General features: G+C 56.3%; 1 protein-coding gene across 5 annotated transcripts in view; it reads left to right on the top strand.

Moving 5' to 3' along the window:
- SH3PXD2A (SH3 and PX domains 2A) overlaps positions 1 to 18407 on the top strand; it is a 243640-nt gene that overhangs the window by 171983 nt on the left and 53250 nt on the right. For 2 of the 5 annotated variants that reach the window (XM_043924906.1, XM_043924908.1), the window contains exons 7-8: positions 8283 to 8327; positions 14854 to 14985. In XM_043924906.1, the coding sequence (XP_043780841.1) occupies positions 8283 to 8327; positions 14854 to 14985 (177 nt within the window). Of the gene's footprint in view, positions 1 to 8282; positions 8328 to 13847; positions 14000 to 14853; positions 14986 to 18407 lie in introns of those variants that run through there. The other 3 variants (XM_043924907.1, XM_043924911.1, XM_043924910.1) reach the window with 2 other exon arrangements.

Below are 18407 nucleotides of genomic sequence, written 5' to 3'. Positions count from 1 at the left end.
GGATGCCTGTATGTGTCTTGGGCCACCCCAGCCAAAACCTAGGCTAGAGGGAGTGCAGGGCCCTGGGCGCCAAAAAGACCCAGTGGGGTCGGCGGGGTCAGCGGGGTCGGCGGGGTCAGCGAGACCTCACTTTCCCCACAAAACCTTGGGGACTGAGGGCATTGAGTAGGTGTCCTTCCATCAGCCTCTGGGGGCTTCCTGTGAACCACCAGCTGTGTTCAGTGTACCATGAGGAGGCTGAGAGGGTTAAGACCCCGAAGGAACTTCAGCTCTGGTTGGAGAGACTCGTAACAAATTTTGAAGAATCACCTGCTCTTCAGATGCTTGATAGGACTACCGCACTATCCAGACATTCTGGAGCCAGTTGACACAGTCAGTGAACCACACAGAGACCCTGCCCAGGGCAAGATGAGGGCGGCCTGCAAACCTTGAAAAGGGGGTCATCCTCAACCCCACAAGTGAACTCAGCTCCCAGCCCCTGCTCTCTCATCCCACCCCAGCCTCCCCTGACAGTGTCCAGCCAGATGTCACTGTGAGCCCTGCTCCAGAGGTGGGGCCCAGCAGATGCAAGGCCTCCAGGTCTCAGCCCCCCCACCCATGAATCCCCTCCTGGGGCCCTGCCTGAGGTGTCCGGCTCTAGCCTGTTCAATGGTCGGGTCTGGGCAGCCTGGGACTATAATGATACACTTGAGTGGCAGCCTCAGTGGTGCCAGGCAGGTGGCTGAGGGAGCCAAATAGGCTCCCCCAAACCTCCATGACCCCTGAAGCAGTCAGGAACGCCTGGGAGAGTGTATTTGATTGTAAATATCTGTGCCCCATCCCTGAGGCCAGAGAGTCAGTGGGCCATAGCCAGGAGCCTTCAGCTGTGACATGGTAAATACTCATTAGATAGTTGGCAGTGGATTCATTGATAATCCGATGGCAGAAGTCCAGTCTGGAGAAGAAAAGGCATTGCATTTTTTTTGTGGCCCTGAAATGGGGTTGCCCGTCCTGGGTCCCTTGCTGTCTATGCCATCTTTCCAGGCTCTTGTGAAGACTGAGCCAGTTGGACTGCTGGGCAGGGGCCTGGAGACCCAGCAGCCGCTCACTTCATCTCTGGCCCTCTGTTTCTGCTGTTGCTACTGCCTCATTCTCACCGGCTTTGGCCGGGGGAGCCGGTGGGTGGGAGAATTGGAGAGGGGATATCCTAGTAAGTGGGGGAGGACCACCAAGGCAGGCCACCCCAGGGAGTGGGGGGTGGCTGGGATCCGGGAACTCTGAACAGTATTGAGCTTGTGTCTTCCTTGCACACCAGTGCCTTGGCGTGGGGAGAGGTAAGGGCCAGAGAGCTGAGGGGGAGGCCATCACCCCAAGGGGCGGCCGTGGGGTCAGGCAACAGCTGTGGGAGACCTCCCCACACAGCGCCCCTCTGTCCGCCCACAGCGCAGCTGATGACCACAACACCTGTCTTGAACCGGGAAGCTGAGGGTCTTCAGAGCAGGGTGGAAGGAGGAGGCAGGGCTGCCTGACAGCCCCCCTGGGCAGCTGCAGTGCTCCCGGGGGGCAGTCTTGGCCTCTCTGCCCACACCCACTTGGGCTGGGCTCTCTCTGCTGGCCCCAACCTTGGCCTCTGTGTGGGTGTCCTTGGACTTAGTCCCCAAGGGGCTCTGGAGTGGCTCCAGCACCCCCCCACCCCCACTCCCCACCTGAGCTGGGAGACTGACTGTTCTCTGACCGCCTGGCTCGGTGGCCGGCGGGTTAGTAGTGCATTCCTGCCCCAGGCTGGGCTGCCCCCACATGGACTCTGGATTCTGGGAAAGGCAGGTCCCAGGGAAGGAGGCAGGCCCCTTCCTACTGAGAGCAAAGTGAGAGGGATATGGCTGTGTTTACCAAGGGAAGCCCAACAGAAATAAATGAGCCTCCCTTGGCCAATGGCCATGGTGGTGGGGGGAGGGGGGAACCAGAGAATGAGGTCCCCCATTTTTAGACCCCTTTGTTCCCCATTCCCGCCAGCTTGCCTGGGCTCCAGTCCGACCCATCACTTCCTTGCTGTGGGGCCTTGGAAAAACCTTAACTTTCTTGAGCCTCACTTTCTGTGTCTGTGAAGTACAGATTGTGAAGTACAGGATTAAACTAGATGGTGCCCGTCAAATGGTCAGCCTGTTACCTAGCTTGCATGTTAAAGAAGTGGGAAGTAGTATGCTTGTTCTAGCCTCAGCCCTGCCACTCACTTGCTGTGTGATGTTAGGCACTCTTCTCCTCTCTGGTCCTAAGTCCCTACATGCTCCTTCCAGCCTTGTTTGTTTACTTGAGAATTCTTTGGCTCAGAACCCTCAGACCTTGGGCAGGACCAGCTACATAATTTATGGGGCCTCTTGTTCGTAAATTATTAAACATCTCAAAGTGGGGAGAGAAGAGTGTTAAACCAAGCACAGGGCAGGTCGCACGTCATACCGCCCTGAAGCCAGCCCGGCCTCAGAGGTTGCAAGCATCAGAGGCACAGCCAAGGGGCTGGGCGTCCCTGTAGCAGCACTGATCCCTTACCCCTCCAGTGCAAGGGTGTGATATTTTCATACCGTTAAGCACTGACGACGAGCTGGAGGCTGCTGCTCACCCTGGAACAAGCTGCAGAAAGGTACCCCCTGTAGGCAGCAGCTCACACACCTTACACAAAACTGTCCCCAACTTGTACCTTTGTGACTTTGGACTGGAAGTCATGTTTGAGCTATTACTTGTTCTCTGTCTTGGCCATCTTAATTCATGCCATGCTTTTTCCAGATGCCATTCATGCCACTTACACTGTCGTGCCTGTTTCCGCTGCTCTGAGCATGATGACCTATTTCAGGCCCCATATATCATGTAGGTCAAGCTGCTGTTTCTTTGTGAAGGCCCGTTAGCCCTGGAGGGCTCTGGTAAACATTTGAGTTACTTCATGCCCACGACAGGACACTGCCTGCCACAGGGATATATGGTCTCCTAGTGAAAAAGTAGTTCCTTCTCCTTCTACTGTTAAATTACAGGGCTAGTATGGCTCAGAGAGTAAAGAGTCTGCCTGCAATACAGGAGATACAGGGGACCCGGGTTCAATCCCTGGGTCAGGAAGATCCCCTGGAGGAGGAAATGGCAACCCACTCCAGTATTCTTGCCTGGGAAATCCCACGGACAGAGGAGCCTGGTGGGCTACCGTCCTAAGGGTCATAAAGAGTCGGACCTGACTGAGCGACTCAGGGCAATTAGTTGATGGCCTGAAAGCAGTGGCTGAGTTCCCTGGTGGCCTAGTCAAAAAGGGAAAAGAAGCACGTGGCGTCCATAGGAAACTTTAGAAATCTAGCCCTATGTATAGTTCCCTTATACGAAAGCAGAGAAAAGACTCGAATACTACAGATATTTAGAAATCCATTCGGGGTTGCAGTAAGGTAAGAACAATAGAATTCCCGAAGAGAGAGGTCTTGAGTGTTCAAGTACGCTGAGATACTGAAGAATGGAAGGACATAGAGAAGACAGTGGAGTACTCACTCCTGGCAGGGGTCCAGCTCCTCCTCCCATCCCAGGAGCCCAGGGCGGGGGCCATGTAAGCCGATAAGGCGGGTGACCCTGCCCTGGTCCCCCTGAACCCTTGGTCTGCTTTCATTCTCCAAGGAGTTTATGCTGTTGGCCGTTCTGTCTCTCCCACCTGGGCTCACAGCCCACTCTGGATTTATTAGTTTGGATGGGTGGAACTTGCTCTACACCAGGGGAGAATTCCTGGAAGCATGGTTGGAGACTAGATTTGGTTAAATTGAACCCAAATCTCCCTGCTCTGGAGTTACTCAACATTAAAAGAAACCTGATTACAAACCAATAGGAGTCCCTCTCCTAACTGAAGTCTACCCAGGTGTTTAAAATGTAGTCCATGGGTGTATATCTGTGTTTGAGGGGAACATCCTTAAAGTTGGGGGCCCCTGTGGTATTGTTCTTTGACTTCTCATAACCACCTGGACTTGACCCAAGTCAGGTTCAGCACCTAAGTGTCAGGACTTGCTGACCCCTGATTTCCTCTGGGCCTGGATTCTTGCTGCCAGTAAGCCAGGAGGAATGACTGTAGCAGGGATCCCACCTCCTGTGGGGTAACCTCAGGAGGGACCCTGTCTCCATGTTTCCTGTCTCTCAGGCACACACTGCTTTCATCACCCGCTTTGTCCCTGTCACCCACTCCCGTTCTATATCCAGAGGCCTAATTCCTCCTGCTCTGAAACCTTTCACGGGCACTAGGCCACTTTGCTCTTAAAGCAACCCTGGAAAAAAAAGATGAAGTAGATATTTTTATCACCATTTCACAGAAGGAAAGGGGGCTTGGAGATTTGCTAAATGCCCAGAATCAGTGAGCTAAAGTGGCAGAGAAAGCACAAGAACCAAGATTTTTTAAAAAACTCTTGCTCCAGTTCCTCTTTGTCTTATGTGCCTCCTGAACTGTTGGCCTACTTCATTTGAGTTTCATATATTGAGCATGTGTTCAAGTGGTTTTCCCAGGAAAGGCAGTCTGGTTCTCTGGAAAGATTTGTTTCAGCTGTGGTGCGCTTGTGTCATGGAGACTAGCAGGTTTCTACTGGAAGAGCTTAGAACATGAAACCAGTATCTTGGAGATCGGTGGGCCCCAAATGCCTGATTTTACAGGTTAGCTCAGAGAAGTCAGGCCACTTGCCCAAGGTCACACAGCTAGCAAAACCAGCTGTGCAGATTCCCAGTTACATGCCCCGTGCTTTCCACCAGGCCCCGTGACTCCGCTCTTAGGGCCCTTGGTCTGTCACCAGAGATGGGGGGTAGAGACAGCAGGGAGGACAGGAAGCAGTTGGTTCGTGTCACTCACAGCTGCTCATTTGGCTGCGCCTGCCTCTTGCTCCTTCACCCTGTCCCTTCATCTCGCCATTATCCCAGCCTTGAGCCAGCAGCCATGTCTACCTCCTGGCTGGGGGGCCAGGGTTTGTGAGCCAGGGGCCTCTCCTCCTCTGTTCATTGTAATGAGGTGGGAGGTGGGGCCGTCCTTCCCGCCCTGGGAGAGGACTTGCTCTGGTGGGCTGGAGAGAAGGCACTGCAAAGGCGGGTGGGATTTGGGGTGGGAGCCACGGAACTGGATTAATTCTGTGGATCTCAGGGACTGGGAAATAAATCACGTTTTTAAAAGACTTTTTTTTTTTTTTTTAAAGACAGGCTCGTTTCTGGTCCGCTTCCCATTTTCCTTTGGAAAGAGGAAAGGCCTGCTTATTGAGGGGGGAGGGGGGTGGGCATGAGCTCAGGTTGTTCCACATTTAGGCGTGGGGGCTCCGTTTCCAGAGGCCGAGGGACCTCTTCCTGTCTACTGGTTCCAGATGCCCATGCCCCAGAGGCCTAGAAGGGCATCGGACCCTTCAAGATGACGATTGAAAAAAGATCAACCAAGCGGCAAAGCTCTTGTGAGTTTTTAGTCCACAGCAGCACCCCCTTCTGTCTCCTGGAGGTTTGGAACAGCTCTCCTTCTCTGACAACCTCATCTCCTAGCGTAGGGGTTGACAAATCACTGCCCACAGACAAAGCCCCGCTCACCATGTGGTTTTGTAAATAAAGCTTTATTGGCACACGGCTCACTCTTTCCTCTACAGATTGTAACATCAGAGGTGAGTCGTCTCAACAGAGACCACGTGGCCCACAAAGCCTCAAATACTGACTCTCTGGCCCTTTGCAGAAAGTCTGTCGACCACCTGTTTTAGCAGAACACGTCTTCCTGGGTTCACCAGGCTCAGGCCAAATGATTTACCTCGGCTCACTGACAGACATTAGCACTTCCCAAACATTTCCTTCTGAAGAACCTGAAGGAAAGTGCACAAAGTAGTGAAGCCAGCAGAGCATCATGGAGAGAGGTGTGGGCAACCTGTTAGCTGGCTCCCCCAGGGCTGAGTGGGGCTGGATGGCACTGGGAAGGGCCTGGAACTAGGCTTGCCCCAAGGGGGTGAGGGTAGCCTTACTGGGTGGCAGCCCACTGAGCCTTATCTGGGGCACAGCGGCAAGAAGTCATAGCCCAGCAAGATCTGGCTCCAGACAATGAAGCCCCACGTTCTGAACTCGGACCCACTCAGCTACAGCAGTTGAAAGCCTCGAGCCTTGGAGTGTATCTGTCTTGTCATGGCCCTACCAGAGTGTGAAACCTGGGCCAGCCGGGTTCCTGCTATCCCGGGAAGCTTCTGACTGCTAGGCCCAGTAAGAGACTCTGGCCGCAGGATGCTTGTCTGTGGGTGTAGTCCCCCAGCGTCCGCTCCCCCCAGTTCCAGCTGACCCGGGCTCTTTGGTAGGCAACTCTGGGTGCAAGCATCTTGTTGATGCATCTAGTATCTTATTGCCATCTGGTTCTCATCCTCATAGCTCCAGGAGTCTGACTTTCCTGCTCCCCCAAAACTGACCGAACCAAGCTCATGGGATATGCCCAGGGAAGAGGTTCAGAGAGCTTAAGTAACTCTATCAAAGGGGCAGAGCCTAGATTTAAATTCAGACAGACTCCAGAGACCGCCCCAGTAGAGTCCCACTTTGTTGGTTTTACAGTGAGCTCTGGAAGGGCCAGGCTCCTAGGTCTACATGGGGAGCCCACCTGCAATTGGAAGGTGGCTTGTTGAGCGAGGGAAAGTCAGGGGCTTTAAATGGTGAATAGCTACAAACTGAAGCCTGAACCTGTTTCCCCACAAGAGATAGACACTACTAGCTGTGTGACCTTGGGCCAAGTTACTTAACCTCTCTGGTTCATTTTCTTCATTTGCACAATAGAGGGAATTCCTTATTGTTGTAGGTTTAGTGTGAAAAAAAAATGAGTTACTATATGTAAAGTGCTCAGCACAATGCCTGGTGTACAGTCAGTGCTGATCCATGTCACTGCTGCGATGACTTACTTCCATCTGTCAGGTTGCTCTCCTGGCTGGCGCTGGGCAAGCAGTCCAAGGCTTTGCCTCTCAGACTTGTATCTCCACATTTCCTTCCCACTGCAGCCACTTCGTCCAATGCTGTTCTTGCTTGGAAGCAGTGAGCAGTTCAGCAGAGGACGCAGCAGCTGGGGTGTCCCAGACTTGGTTCCATTTCTGCTGTACTACTGTGGCCTCAGTGGAACTTAGGCCAGTTCCTTCCCCTGTCTGAGCTCAGATTCCACCCGTGTAAAATGAGGCCTACCCAGCTCAAGGACTCTCGGGTGTAAACAAGCCACTGTACCCTATAGGTAAACTGTCAGCTTTATGCGCTGACCCTCTGATAGTCTAGAAATGTTCACACCATTGATTAGGCTAGGAGCTTTTTGTCTCATAATGTTACTATTTCACATCTCATGATCTTAAGTTATTTTAGATGCTTTGATTTTGTTCCTCTTGGTAGGAGGATGACTTTTAACCTCATCTGACAGATGAGGAAACTGAGGCCCAGATCCCACATGACTGTCTGAGCCTGGACAAGAGCCCTCATTTTTTCTGGTCTCTAAAGGTCCCCATTCTTCTGGGTTGGAGTTGGGGGGGTGGGGCAGTTGGGACTTTTTAAAATGAAGCTTCCTTCCATTCTGCCAGGGCCTGTCTTCTAAAGTGAAAGAAAGTGAAGTCGCTCAGTCTTGTCCGACTCTTTTCGGCCCCATGGACTGTAGCCCACCAGGCTCCTCTGTCCATAGAATTCTCCAGGCAAGCATACTGGAGTGGGTTGCCATTTTCTACTCCAAGGGATCTTCCTGCCCAGGGATTGAACCCGGGTCTCCTGCATTGTGGGCAAATTCTTTACCATCTAAGCCACCAGGGCTTGGGCAAGGGCTGGACAAGACATGGAGGCCCAAGTGGTGCAGTGCCCAGAGGCTGGAGGCTGGCCTTGGGCTCTCCAGCCCTGATGGCTAAAGCTCCAGGCCCAGCCTGCTGAGCCTGCTGGCCTGGTGAGGATCCCTGGAGCCACCAGGCCCTGTGGGGCCAGCCACCCACGTGGCCAGAGAGGAAGGTCCAGGCTGCCTTCTCCAGGGCAGTGATAACCCACGGGCCCTATTCCAGGCCGGGATTGTGGAGGATTCTCTGTGCTCCAGAGGATTCCTGCGTTTTGCAGACACCTCATTATCCCCGTCCTGGCCGGCAGCGTCCCAGCGCCTCTGTAATCACTCCGGCCCACGCCCAGCAGCCGTCCCAGGGCCAGGAAATCACTCCCCTCCCCTCCCCCGCCTTCCGCCGCCGGCCCAATGCGGCGCCTGCAGCCACTCGCCGGTGGACCTCCTGCCTGCCTAACGGTTCTCTCTCCTCCTCTGATTCTCCCCTTTCCTGCTGCCACTTGCTCTCGGGGGGACTCGGAAGTGTGGCTCTCCGGCTGGGCTGAGTCTCCCAAGAAGGACGTGACAGGTACCGCCTGGTGTACATGTGAGCGCATGCATGTGAACATGTGTGTCCCCGCGTGTGGGCGTGGGAGCCGGTGCCCGCCGGCCACGTTCTGCCTGCTTCCCTGTGATGTGTAGCAGCTCTTTGTCAGCATGCTGGCGTCTCCTCAGCCCGCTCTTGTCCTTTCCGCTGGCCTTCCCCTCTGCCTTCCCGTCGACCCATTTTTTAGGTCCCAGATCCACTTGGAGCCCTTTGAGGGGCAATGACCACACAGCACAGTGTGGAAGCAGATGCTCCCTGGACCTGGAATGTGTGGGTTTACATCCCGGCTCTGCCGCGTCCGGGTCTCGGGTTACGTAACCTCTCCAGCCGCCCTAAGTGGATTCAGCAGCATCTCCCCAGAGCTGGCACACAGAAAGTATCCAGGCGGAGCTGAGACTGCCATCCCCATCCACCCGTGTGAGGTGGGCCAGCTGAAGGTGATGAGCCTCCCGCCAGGCTGTTAACCCCAGGCAGAGAGCTGGAGTCCCCACACCCCAGCTGAGACAGTGGCCGGTGAGGGGGGTGGTGAGTCCTGTAACTGTGATGAAGTCACAGCCCCTGTGCTTCAGGGATCCAGAGTTTGGACCTGCCTCTGGTCTTGGGGACCTTCCAAACCTGGGGCTGCCTGGCCACCGATGGCCCTCAGAGACTTGGGCTTGTGCCTTGTATCCAGGTGAGGCCAGGCCCAGGGTCAGAGGCTTGCTTTTTGCCTTTGTCTTACTGGACGCCCTAGAGAGCAGTGTTCTCAGCTGTGAGATGGGGGTGGTGTCAGGTGGGGATGGGGATTTCCAGAAAGGTCTTCTAGAAGCCTCCCCATTTCTGAGTGCCACCTGGCCCTCCTTCCAAGCCCAAACCTGAGAGCACAGGTGAGGCTCGGGTTTGGGGCCCAAAACAGAAAGGTCAGAGGTCAGAGGGAAGGGGTTGGGTCAGCCCCATCCTCACTCAGCTGTAGGCTGGGAAGAGGAAGTGAACATCCTGGTGGGGGTGGGAGACGGAGGAGGCAGCAGGTAGAGGACCCCTTGCCTGTCCCAGGCCCCTTACAGCCATTCTTCTGGTGTTGCCTGTGACAAGGGCCTCGGCCTGAGCTAATCACTGGGCTCCCGGCCCTTTTTCCCCTCTCCTGAGCCAGTGAGCCAGAGCCCACTTGGCCCACAGCAATACATTTTATTCACCAAACGTATAGCCTGGCTGCCCAAGGGCCTATGGAGAGGCCAGCAGGCGGAGGCCGGCCTGGGAGGAATCCGTTGTGAGGGACTGAAGGGACCTTGGTGGGATGCCCGGGGTTTGGGGGGTCATGGATAGCGTGGGGAGCGGGGGGTGGGGCCACTGTAGGACTTGGCTTCTCAGGATGAGCCCAGCTGTTTGGAGAGAGAGGATGAGGGGAGGTCACATGGGCCAGGAGAAACCAGCCAGACTGGGGGTCCAGGGCTGGAGTCTTGGGCTAGTCGCCAGGTCTCTCTGGGCTGGCCTTGGTTTCCCCATCTGGAATGTTGGCAAGCTCAATGAGACAGGAAATTCAGAGGTAAGGGGCTGATGCTGGGGACCCTTGTAGATAAGAGGCCTTGTGCTGCTTAGGCGGGCACCCACCCATGAGTGGGCCCAGCTGGCAAATGCCCACTGCCTGCCAGGAGATGAGGTCTGAGAAAGGACAGAGCCGTGGCCACTTCTCCTGGCGCCCATGGCCCTTGCCCTAACCTACCTGCTGGTTTCAAGGCTTCAGAGGAACCTAAGCCCTTCCCTTCCTCCCCAAATCTCCCACTTCCTGTTTGCTTTATAAACACCGTCTACAGTTTACATAGGGTATTAACCCTGTCACTTCATACCATGCTCAGAACAACCCCACAGAGTAGGTACTGTTGTTCCTGTTTATGGTTGAGGAAGGTAAAGCTCAGAGAGGTTAAGTGTCCTCTGCAGGGTCACAGAGCTGTTAATAATAAGGACAAATCAGGACCAGACCTCAGACCCTCAGACTCCAGGTGGATGCTTCTGCATCAGGCTCTCAGACCATTACTGTGTCCAGTGCCGTGTCCCATGGCCCCAATCCTGGGGTGTCTGTCTGCCCTCATCAGGGCGACTCTTGTCTAAACCACATGGTCTAGTTGGGGAGCAGTGCCCCACAAGAAAATCCAGTGCAAGCACTATGGCTGAGTGACTGGGGGGCTGCTGGAGGGGCAGGTAGAATTGGAGGTGGTAAAGGGGAAGGCATTCCAGGCAAGGGGCATAGTTGGAGCAGAGGCTTGGGTATAAGAACCTGCCTAGAACAGTGTGCTGTGTTGAATGTTGCCTGGGTCAGAGGAGTTGTGTGTCAGGGAACTTGGGGAACTCAGGTTGTCAAGAAAGACTGAGCTTGAATGCAGCGTTTCGTCTTTCATCAGCAGGGACCCACTGAAGGTGTGGGAGCAGTGGACTTGATTTGGCAAAAGCCTCGTGTAGAAGCCTTAAAGTCGGCAGCCAGATCAGGCAGGAGCCAGGGGTCCCTCCAGGTGGTAGCAGGAGGAATGCAGGTGTGAGGCAGGCGTGGGGCAAGGCTCTGGGGAACTGCCAGAGCCTCAGCAGATCCAGCCAGGGGCTCTGAGAAAGGCACGAAAATGAGATGGAGGAGGAGACGCTGGCGAAAAGTCCCCTTCCAATCCGGGAGGGGCTCTTCTCTCTAAAAGGAGTACTCCCCTTCTCCATGCCTCCGCCAAACTCTTCCTATCTGAAGACAGGAGGCTCCCTCCACTGCATCTCCCCCTCCCTCGGGCTGACTCCCTCAGCCCCCGATTTTCCAGGCCTGGGCTGGGAGGCGATCCAGAGCGGCCTCTGTAGGATGACATCACCCAGAGGCCCGCCTGCCGAGTGGTTTCTCATCCGGATACCTGCTCCCAGCTCACGCCCGCCCGGGCAGCCCAAAGAGGCAACACCCTAAGAGGCAGATGCCAGAGAGAGTGAGCAGGGGGCTTGCGTCTGCTGTGGGGGTGGGGGGGCAGCCAGGAAGACAGAGTGTCTGTCTGTGTGTCCATCTGTCTGGCCCCTAACCTGCGGGCCACTGCCTGTCTTCTGTGCTCTGAAATGCCTAGAGAACATTTTCTTAACTTTTCTACCTGTGTCCCAGAGTGTTAAGTCTTCAGAAAGCTCAGGCCAGTTTTCCAGGGGGTGGGGTGGAGGTGGGAGCAGCATGTGGATTTTCCCTCTCTTTGAAAGCTTGCCTCAGATTTCCTTGGCTTGGATTAAAGTGAGTCTCTCCATTCCCCGGGACCCTGCTTACCCTCTCAAACAGCTTTTGGCCTCAACCCCATCACTCCTCACTTCTCCCTCCTCTGTTTCCCCATCTCCCCTTTTCTGCCTTCCAGAATTTGTAGTTTCCCCAAATTTTGGAGGTGAGGCCCTGCTTGGTATATCTGTATTGGCTCAAAGCAAGCTGTTAAATCACCTTGTTCATCCATCTGCCCATTCATTCATTCATTTCACCCAACAGGTACAGAGTCCCTACCCTCAGTGGGCACTGTGGGTCTGGTCAGTAGGTACCGCAGTCGAGAAGAAACCCACACTCCAGTCTTCATTGTTGTTGTTCGCCAAGTCGTGTCTGACTCTTTGCGACCCCATGAACTGCAGCACACTAAGCTTCCCTGTCCTTCACTCTCTCCCATGAGTTTACTCAAATTCAGTAAGCACTGACTATTTGCCCAAGCGTGTTCGGGTCAGAAGAGGCAGGGGCCCTCCTCAGAAGCAGTGGCACATGGAGGGCAGAAGTCAGGACATGAGCAGTGGTGTCAGGTAGGCCCAGGGGTTCAATCCCAGCTGTGTGACCTTGAGAAAATTGCCTCATGAGCCTTAGTCTGCATGTGTGTGAAATGGGACACTAACACGCGCCTACTCTTGGGTCCTTCTGAGGCTCCTCTGAGACAGCGATGTGATATGTGATGGTGGGCATCCTGAGTGGGCACTGAGGAATGCTTGCTGTTGATGGTCGGCATCATCTGGGCTCCTGGGGCTTTGGAGCTCTCCAACCAGCTGGAGAACTCCCATCTTCTCTTTGTACCTTGAGTTTTCCTCTCCCACACACTGGCAAGGGAGCCTCTGTGTCCCATAGGCTAGGGACTGGCCCTTTTTGTGCGGGGTACCCTGCCAGCACCCCCCCTCCCCTCCGGGGACACAGTGGAAAGTGGTCTCTGCCAGCCCCGTGCCCAGCACTGCCTCTGTCCGGCTGGCAGGGGCAGGCACGGAGGCTGGCCCCATCTGAGTGCAGAGCCAGGCCGGCCCTGCTGCCCAGCTGTTGGTTGCATTTCGGCCTGAAACCCAATCCTGGCTTTGGAGGGGCCTGGGGCAGTGCGTGTGCATAGCCATGTGGCAGGCCTCAGCTGTGACAGGGTCCCTCCTGCTTCTCCAAAGGGCTGAGCAGGGACTGCAGGGTCCTCACCTCAGGGGAGAAAATTGGCAGGGGAGGTGGATTTCTTTCCCCAACATCGCCCCCTGCCCTCGGTTGGATGGAGCCCCTTGGAGGGAAAGACCCAAAGATCTAAGCAGTGTTTCTCACCCTGGCTCTGTGTGAGAACCACAGGTTGTAGGGCAGGGGTCTTAAAAAAAAAATAACTGAGACCAATTAAATCAGCCTCTCTGGGGACGGGGCTCGGGCATCCATGTTCTTTAGATGCTCCCCAGATCTTTTGGGATCAAGTTGAGGTTCGTTGTGAGGGGAATGGGATGTCTGGAAACAAATCAGGCAGTTCTGTAACAGAAAGACAGACTTGAACTTAAAACACAAGAGTGAATATGGTTCTCTCCATGAAGGCTATGTGGGCTGGCTCAAGCCTCTGCTCTGGGTCTCTGAGGTGTCCTTTGTGAAGTGGGAAGGTAATAAGATTGTTGTGAGGATAAAAATGCGACAGGGTACGTGCCTGGCATAGAACATTTGCCAAGTTAGACTCAGGCATGTGGGGAATGTCACTGCAGGCTGAAGCACCAAGGGGGCCGTGTGGAGCCCAGGGACCCTCTCAGCCATTTCTATAGTCAGGCTGGTGGTGTGAAGCCCCCAGCTTTTCAGGAGATTGGTAGATGTGTGGGGCAGTAGACACGTAGTTTAAGACGTATACTAGGAGTTCCCTTTTCGGGGGAGATCAGAGGGGAGGGGTCTGGGAAAGCTTCCTGTAGAAGGTGACCAGTGGGTCTCTGGTTTGTGGATCCTTTCAGCTCCTAGCTGGTCACGTGTCATCTCAGGTGCTCCCCCTCCACCCTAGTGATGACGGACCACGAGGTGCAGAGAGGTTTTCGCTGGATATTCAGTGCCATACAGCCAGTGAGCTGGGATGCATAGGGTCTGTCCACCTTCCATCCCGGTGTTTGCTTAATGCCTGTTGCACTGGTCCAGTGGCTCCCAGTCCACTGAGCCGCTGCTCGCTCCAGGGCACCTCCGGCCTGCTGCCCTCCTCCCCCTGAGCCCCACCTCCTGACCCCTCGAGATCCTGAAACTGCCAGGAGAGGGCGGCGGGAGGCTTCCGGGAGCCTGACCACAAGCCCCAGCAGAGCTTAAAAGCAGAGGGACGCTGAGTCGGTCTCCATGTGGCCGGAGGGCGGCAGCCAGGCCAGACGATGCCCTGACGGGAAGCGGGGCTGGAGGCGAAAGCCTGAAGCCGGACCTTGGGCACCAGGCCCATGGGCTCAGTGACCGCGCCTTGGTGAGCCCGAGGGGCAAGAGTGGAGCCGAGCTTGAGGAAAAGTTGGCGGGGGGCGGGCTGGGCTCTCCGGCGGCGGCGCTGGCGCTGGGACTTTCTTCTTGGGTTTCAAGTAAACAGTCTCGGCCCTCCTCCCCCTCCCCTGCCTCCACCCCCGGCTCCTCATTCGATGGGTCTCATGTGTTTCTATTTAAGGGCTGCGAGTAAACCCCAGTGATTGGCGGCCTCAAACCCTCTTGACTTCTCGCCTGGGCCCGGCCGTGGAGTCGTCCTCTCCCGCTCTCTCCCTCTCCCTCCCGAGGGGAGGACTGCTGACTCTCTTTCTCTGGGTTTACAGGGGTTGGGGAGAGGCCCCGAGCCCTCCTCCTCTCCTGGCCTTTCCTCTCTCCTCGACTCCAGAATCAGCCCCCATGGGCCGCCCGCCCGCCTGCCCGCGGCCCTCCCCTCGCACCCCTGTGGCCGAGGGGTCTGGAGAGACCACGTCCACCCCGGGCCTCTCCTCCGACTCCCTCTGCCTTGTGCTGGGCCGTGATTAGTTCATCGCAGCCACGGGCTTTTTCCTTCTGAGTCCCCTCCGCCTCTGTCTCATCTCTGCCTGTCTTTCCCCGCTCCCCGCCCCCTCCGCTGCCCCCTGGCTCCCCATGTCCCCCGGTCCCCGCGGTGCAGCGGGCCGGTGTGGGGCCCTGCTATATGGCCTGTCCTTGGGGCCCGGCGAGCTGCGAGCCCTGGCTGCGGGCAGCCTCTCTGAGCGGCGCTGGCGACCGAGCAGCCTCCCCCGAGGCCGATGGACAGGGGGCGCCCCGGCCGCGGGGCCATGGCCGGCCGCTGGCTCACCGCGTGCTTTCTGCCCTCGCCAGGTGCCGACACCAACGCCGAACCCATGATCCTGGAACAGTACGTGGTGGTGTCCAACTATAAGAAGCAGGAGAACTCGGAGCTGAGCCTCCAGGCTGGGGAGGTGGTGGATGTCATCGAGAAGAACGAGAGCGGTAAGTGCCCGGCTGGCTGGCTGGCCGGCCCGGAGACCAGGAGCCCGGCTGGTTTTTGTTCCCCTCCTCCTCCCCCACCTCTGCAGCTATACGTTATTTCCATCTGGCGGGGAGAGGGCCGAGGAGGCTGAAGTTTCCCCTGTTGGTTTGGGCTGCAGGCCAGCAGTTTGCCTGGTGGTGGAAGAATGTCTCCAGCGCTCGGAGTAATTAACTGGCTTGTGTTAATGCAAGGCCAGGGTGGCAGCACGGGTACCACCATCCAGCCCGTGAGCAGGGACCCTGTGCCCTCTGAGGCCCAGGGTCAGGTAGCGCCCAGCTCCGGGGCATCCTACAGCATCTTCTCCCTTGGGGCCATAGTCCAGGCTGGGAATGAGGCAGGGGTGGAAGAACCTGGCTGGCTGGTGGGACAGGCAGGCCATGACGTCACTGTGGGGTCCAGGGTCCTAGGGCGGGTTGTCTGAGGAAAGGCCAGGCCTGTGGAGGTTGGCTGGTGTCTGGGCGGTGAGCTGACTGCCCCCTGCTGAGCTGAGACAAGGGCTCAGACAGGGGGATGAAGTCAGGTCCTGGGGCCAGGGAGGGCCCCACAGGAGCCGCCCTGTCATTGGGAACTGAGGCTTTGTCCTGTCTGGGCCAGGCAGATGGCTGTCTGGGGGGCTGCCAGTTCCCGGGTTCTCATCGAGTGGGCCTCAGTGCCTCAGCAGCAGGAGTCTCTCAGGGGGAGTGAGGAGCACTCCAGTCTGAGGTGCAGGCCCGTGCGACCCCCTGCAGGGCCCGGGGTGAACTCTGGCCCAGGACACCCATTGTCAGTTTGCTGGTGACCTGCTGGCGCTTGAGTTGGTTCCTGGGGTGCTCTGTTTTGGTTTCGGTTTGCAGTGGGGGACGGGCCCCTGCACCGAGCTTGTGTTGAAGCCTCTCTGAGCTGTGTTTGGAGGACACTCCCAGAGGGGAGGGGCCTGCTCTTTTCCTGTTCCACTCTATTCTTCCCAGTGTTTTAAGCTCTGACAGGAAGACAGACCAAAGGACGTCTGTGCCCACTCTAGAGAGAGAAAAACTGAGGCACAGAAAAACTGAGGGGAAGTGAGACACCTGAAGTCGAAAACAGAACAGGAATGTTCTTGGGCCCCTGGTTCATGTGCCTAAGGGCAGCAAGTAGTGAAGCAGCAGTAAAGGTACTGAGGAAATCCCAGCAGACCTCCTGGGGGAGGTGAGGTTAGGCTCCTGCTGCAGGAGGCTCGGGGGCTGTGCTGAGAACAGGGCTGTGATGCCAACATAGACCTGACTCATGGCCCTCCTGGGAGTGGAGTCTTCAGAGCTTGTTCCCCTCCGAGAGGTCAGGCTCTGCCATTGTGTGTGGAGTCATCACCACTGTGGTTGGCAGCCGTTGTCCCCACCCAACTGTCCCCAGGGTAAGGCCTGGGCCCTTCACCCCAGGTGCCCACACTGGTCCCCTTCCTGCATGGCGTGGCTTTCGGCCTTTGTCACAGTATCAGCCCCACCTCCCCGCCCCCACAGAAGCTGCATGTCTGAGGGGCCTGGCTCTGGAACCCTAAGCACCTCAAGACCCAGAGAAAGGGCTCTCTACTGGTGGGATTGGAGACACCCACTGAGGAGGTAGAGACCTGTTTGTTTGGGGGCGTGGTCCAAAGGAAGGTGTGTTGGCTTTTCCATATAAAGTCGGGGCTGCTCAGAAGTAGATGTCTGGCTTAGGGACCCTCTTGCCTCATGTCACCAGTGCAGCTCTTTGTCTGTATGGGGAGTGGTGAGCCCCCGTGTCCCTGGGTACCAGCTACTGGCCAGGATGGCTACAGAGGAGACCCCCCCCCCCACCAACTAAAGGCAGTCAGCCTGTTATCAGACTCCTTGGTTCCCTTTGCCCTGTCACCCCACATCCAGTACCCTGCCTGGGAGTGGAGGAGGGGGCACCTTGACAAAGTGGGGCTTCTGCAGCAAACCTGGAACCATAAGGTACTCCTCTCCTGAGGAGTCCCCGATGGCTGTCTGAGGGGCTCAGGCAGACTGACTCCCCAGAGCAGCCCAGTCGGCACTCTGACCCTCTGAGGGAGCTGCCATCCCTAGAAGCGGGATTCTGCCCACCACCCACCTGCTGGGTGACTTTAGGTTCCTTCCTCCCTCTGGGCCTCTGCCGCCCCTTCTGTGAAATGGAGACAGTCTCCTGGGTGCTCAGAATCAGGGCCTGGAGCAGATGACTTCCCCAAGCCCGCTTCACGGCTGGGAGATGCCACAGGGCCCTGGGTGTCAGGTAGACAGAGCCTCCCTGAACGTGGCCTTCCCACTTCCCTGGACCTCACGTCTCTCCCCTTGGTGGACGCAAGGACCTTGGAGTGCTGTGTCCACCACGCAAACCCACACTGTCTGTTGCCGTCTGAAACAAGGAGCCCTCCTGCAGTGTAAAACCAGCTTAACCGGAGAAACTGAGTGGGTGAAGAGGAGAAAGGAAGAGGGCCAACTGCAGATCCTTGGGAGAGTGGTTTCCCAGTTCAGGGAGCTGGATGGCTGATGGTGGGGGAGGGGAGATGTGTTGTGCATCCTGCAAACTGGCTTTGGAAGGAGTGGTGAGTGAGGCTTTTGAACTCCAGGACAAAGAGTCAATTGTGACGCCTTTGACCTTAGGACTGGTGGGTGTCTTAAGGGATTTCCACTCAAATTGTTGGGACAGCAGCTCCAGTTAGCACCACCCTGCCCCCTGGGGGCTGGCCTTGCCCTCTGGGAGCCAGGGCTCTTCCTGTATCCCCGTCTCACTTGGCTGAAAGCTCCTTGAATAGGGTGTCCGTAGAGGGACCCAACCACCTCTGTCTCTGCTCACTCGTCAGAACCCTCTGGAAGGGACCACACAGTCTCCAGGGGATTTTTGACGTGTGGTTGTGCCCATACTCTGTAATCTCATTCATCTAAAGAGAGATGTGTCTAGAAGGCAATTCAGAGTCAGTAAATAGTAAACACAGGTTCAGGCCATGCACTTCACATGCATCATCTTACTGGAATCATGGAACAACCCTGTGTGGTAGAAGGCACTTTAAGCACTTTGTGTCTGAAGTAACAGTTTAAGAGGTTAAGTCATTTTCCTAAAGTCCCAACAGCTGAGATCTCTCCCTTCTCCAGAGGAAGTGGGGGGAGGGTGAGAATGGGCTGATCCGGGGAAGGATCATCACTGAGTTGGCGATGCTGCAGGTCAAGGACAGACATGGCTTGGCTGAGATGATAACAAGGCTCCCTGGAGCGTTGTTGCAGGAGGATGGCTCTGTGTGCCTCTTTCCAGCATGGTGCTCATTGGTAGTGGGGGTTCTTGTTGTTAATTGTCAGTTGGAGCTTGGGGATAAGCCACAGCTAAGAGGATCTGAGAAGGGTGGTGAATTCCCAACACCAAGGACAAGCCTATTCTGGGGAATGCAAGTGGATAGATG

Source organism: Cervus elaphus, chromosome 15, assembly GCF_910594005.1.
Source record: "Cervus elaphus chromosome 15, mCerEla1.1, whole genome shotgun sequence".
Taxonomy (NCBI): Eukaryota; Metazoa; Chordata; class Mammalia; order Artiodactyla; family Cervidae; genus Cervus; species Cervus elaphus.
Note: the sequence above shows the minus strand (reverse complement) of the source record. Positions and strands in the feature narration are given on the sequence as shown.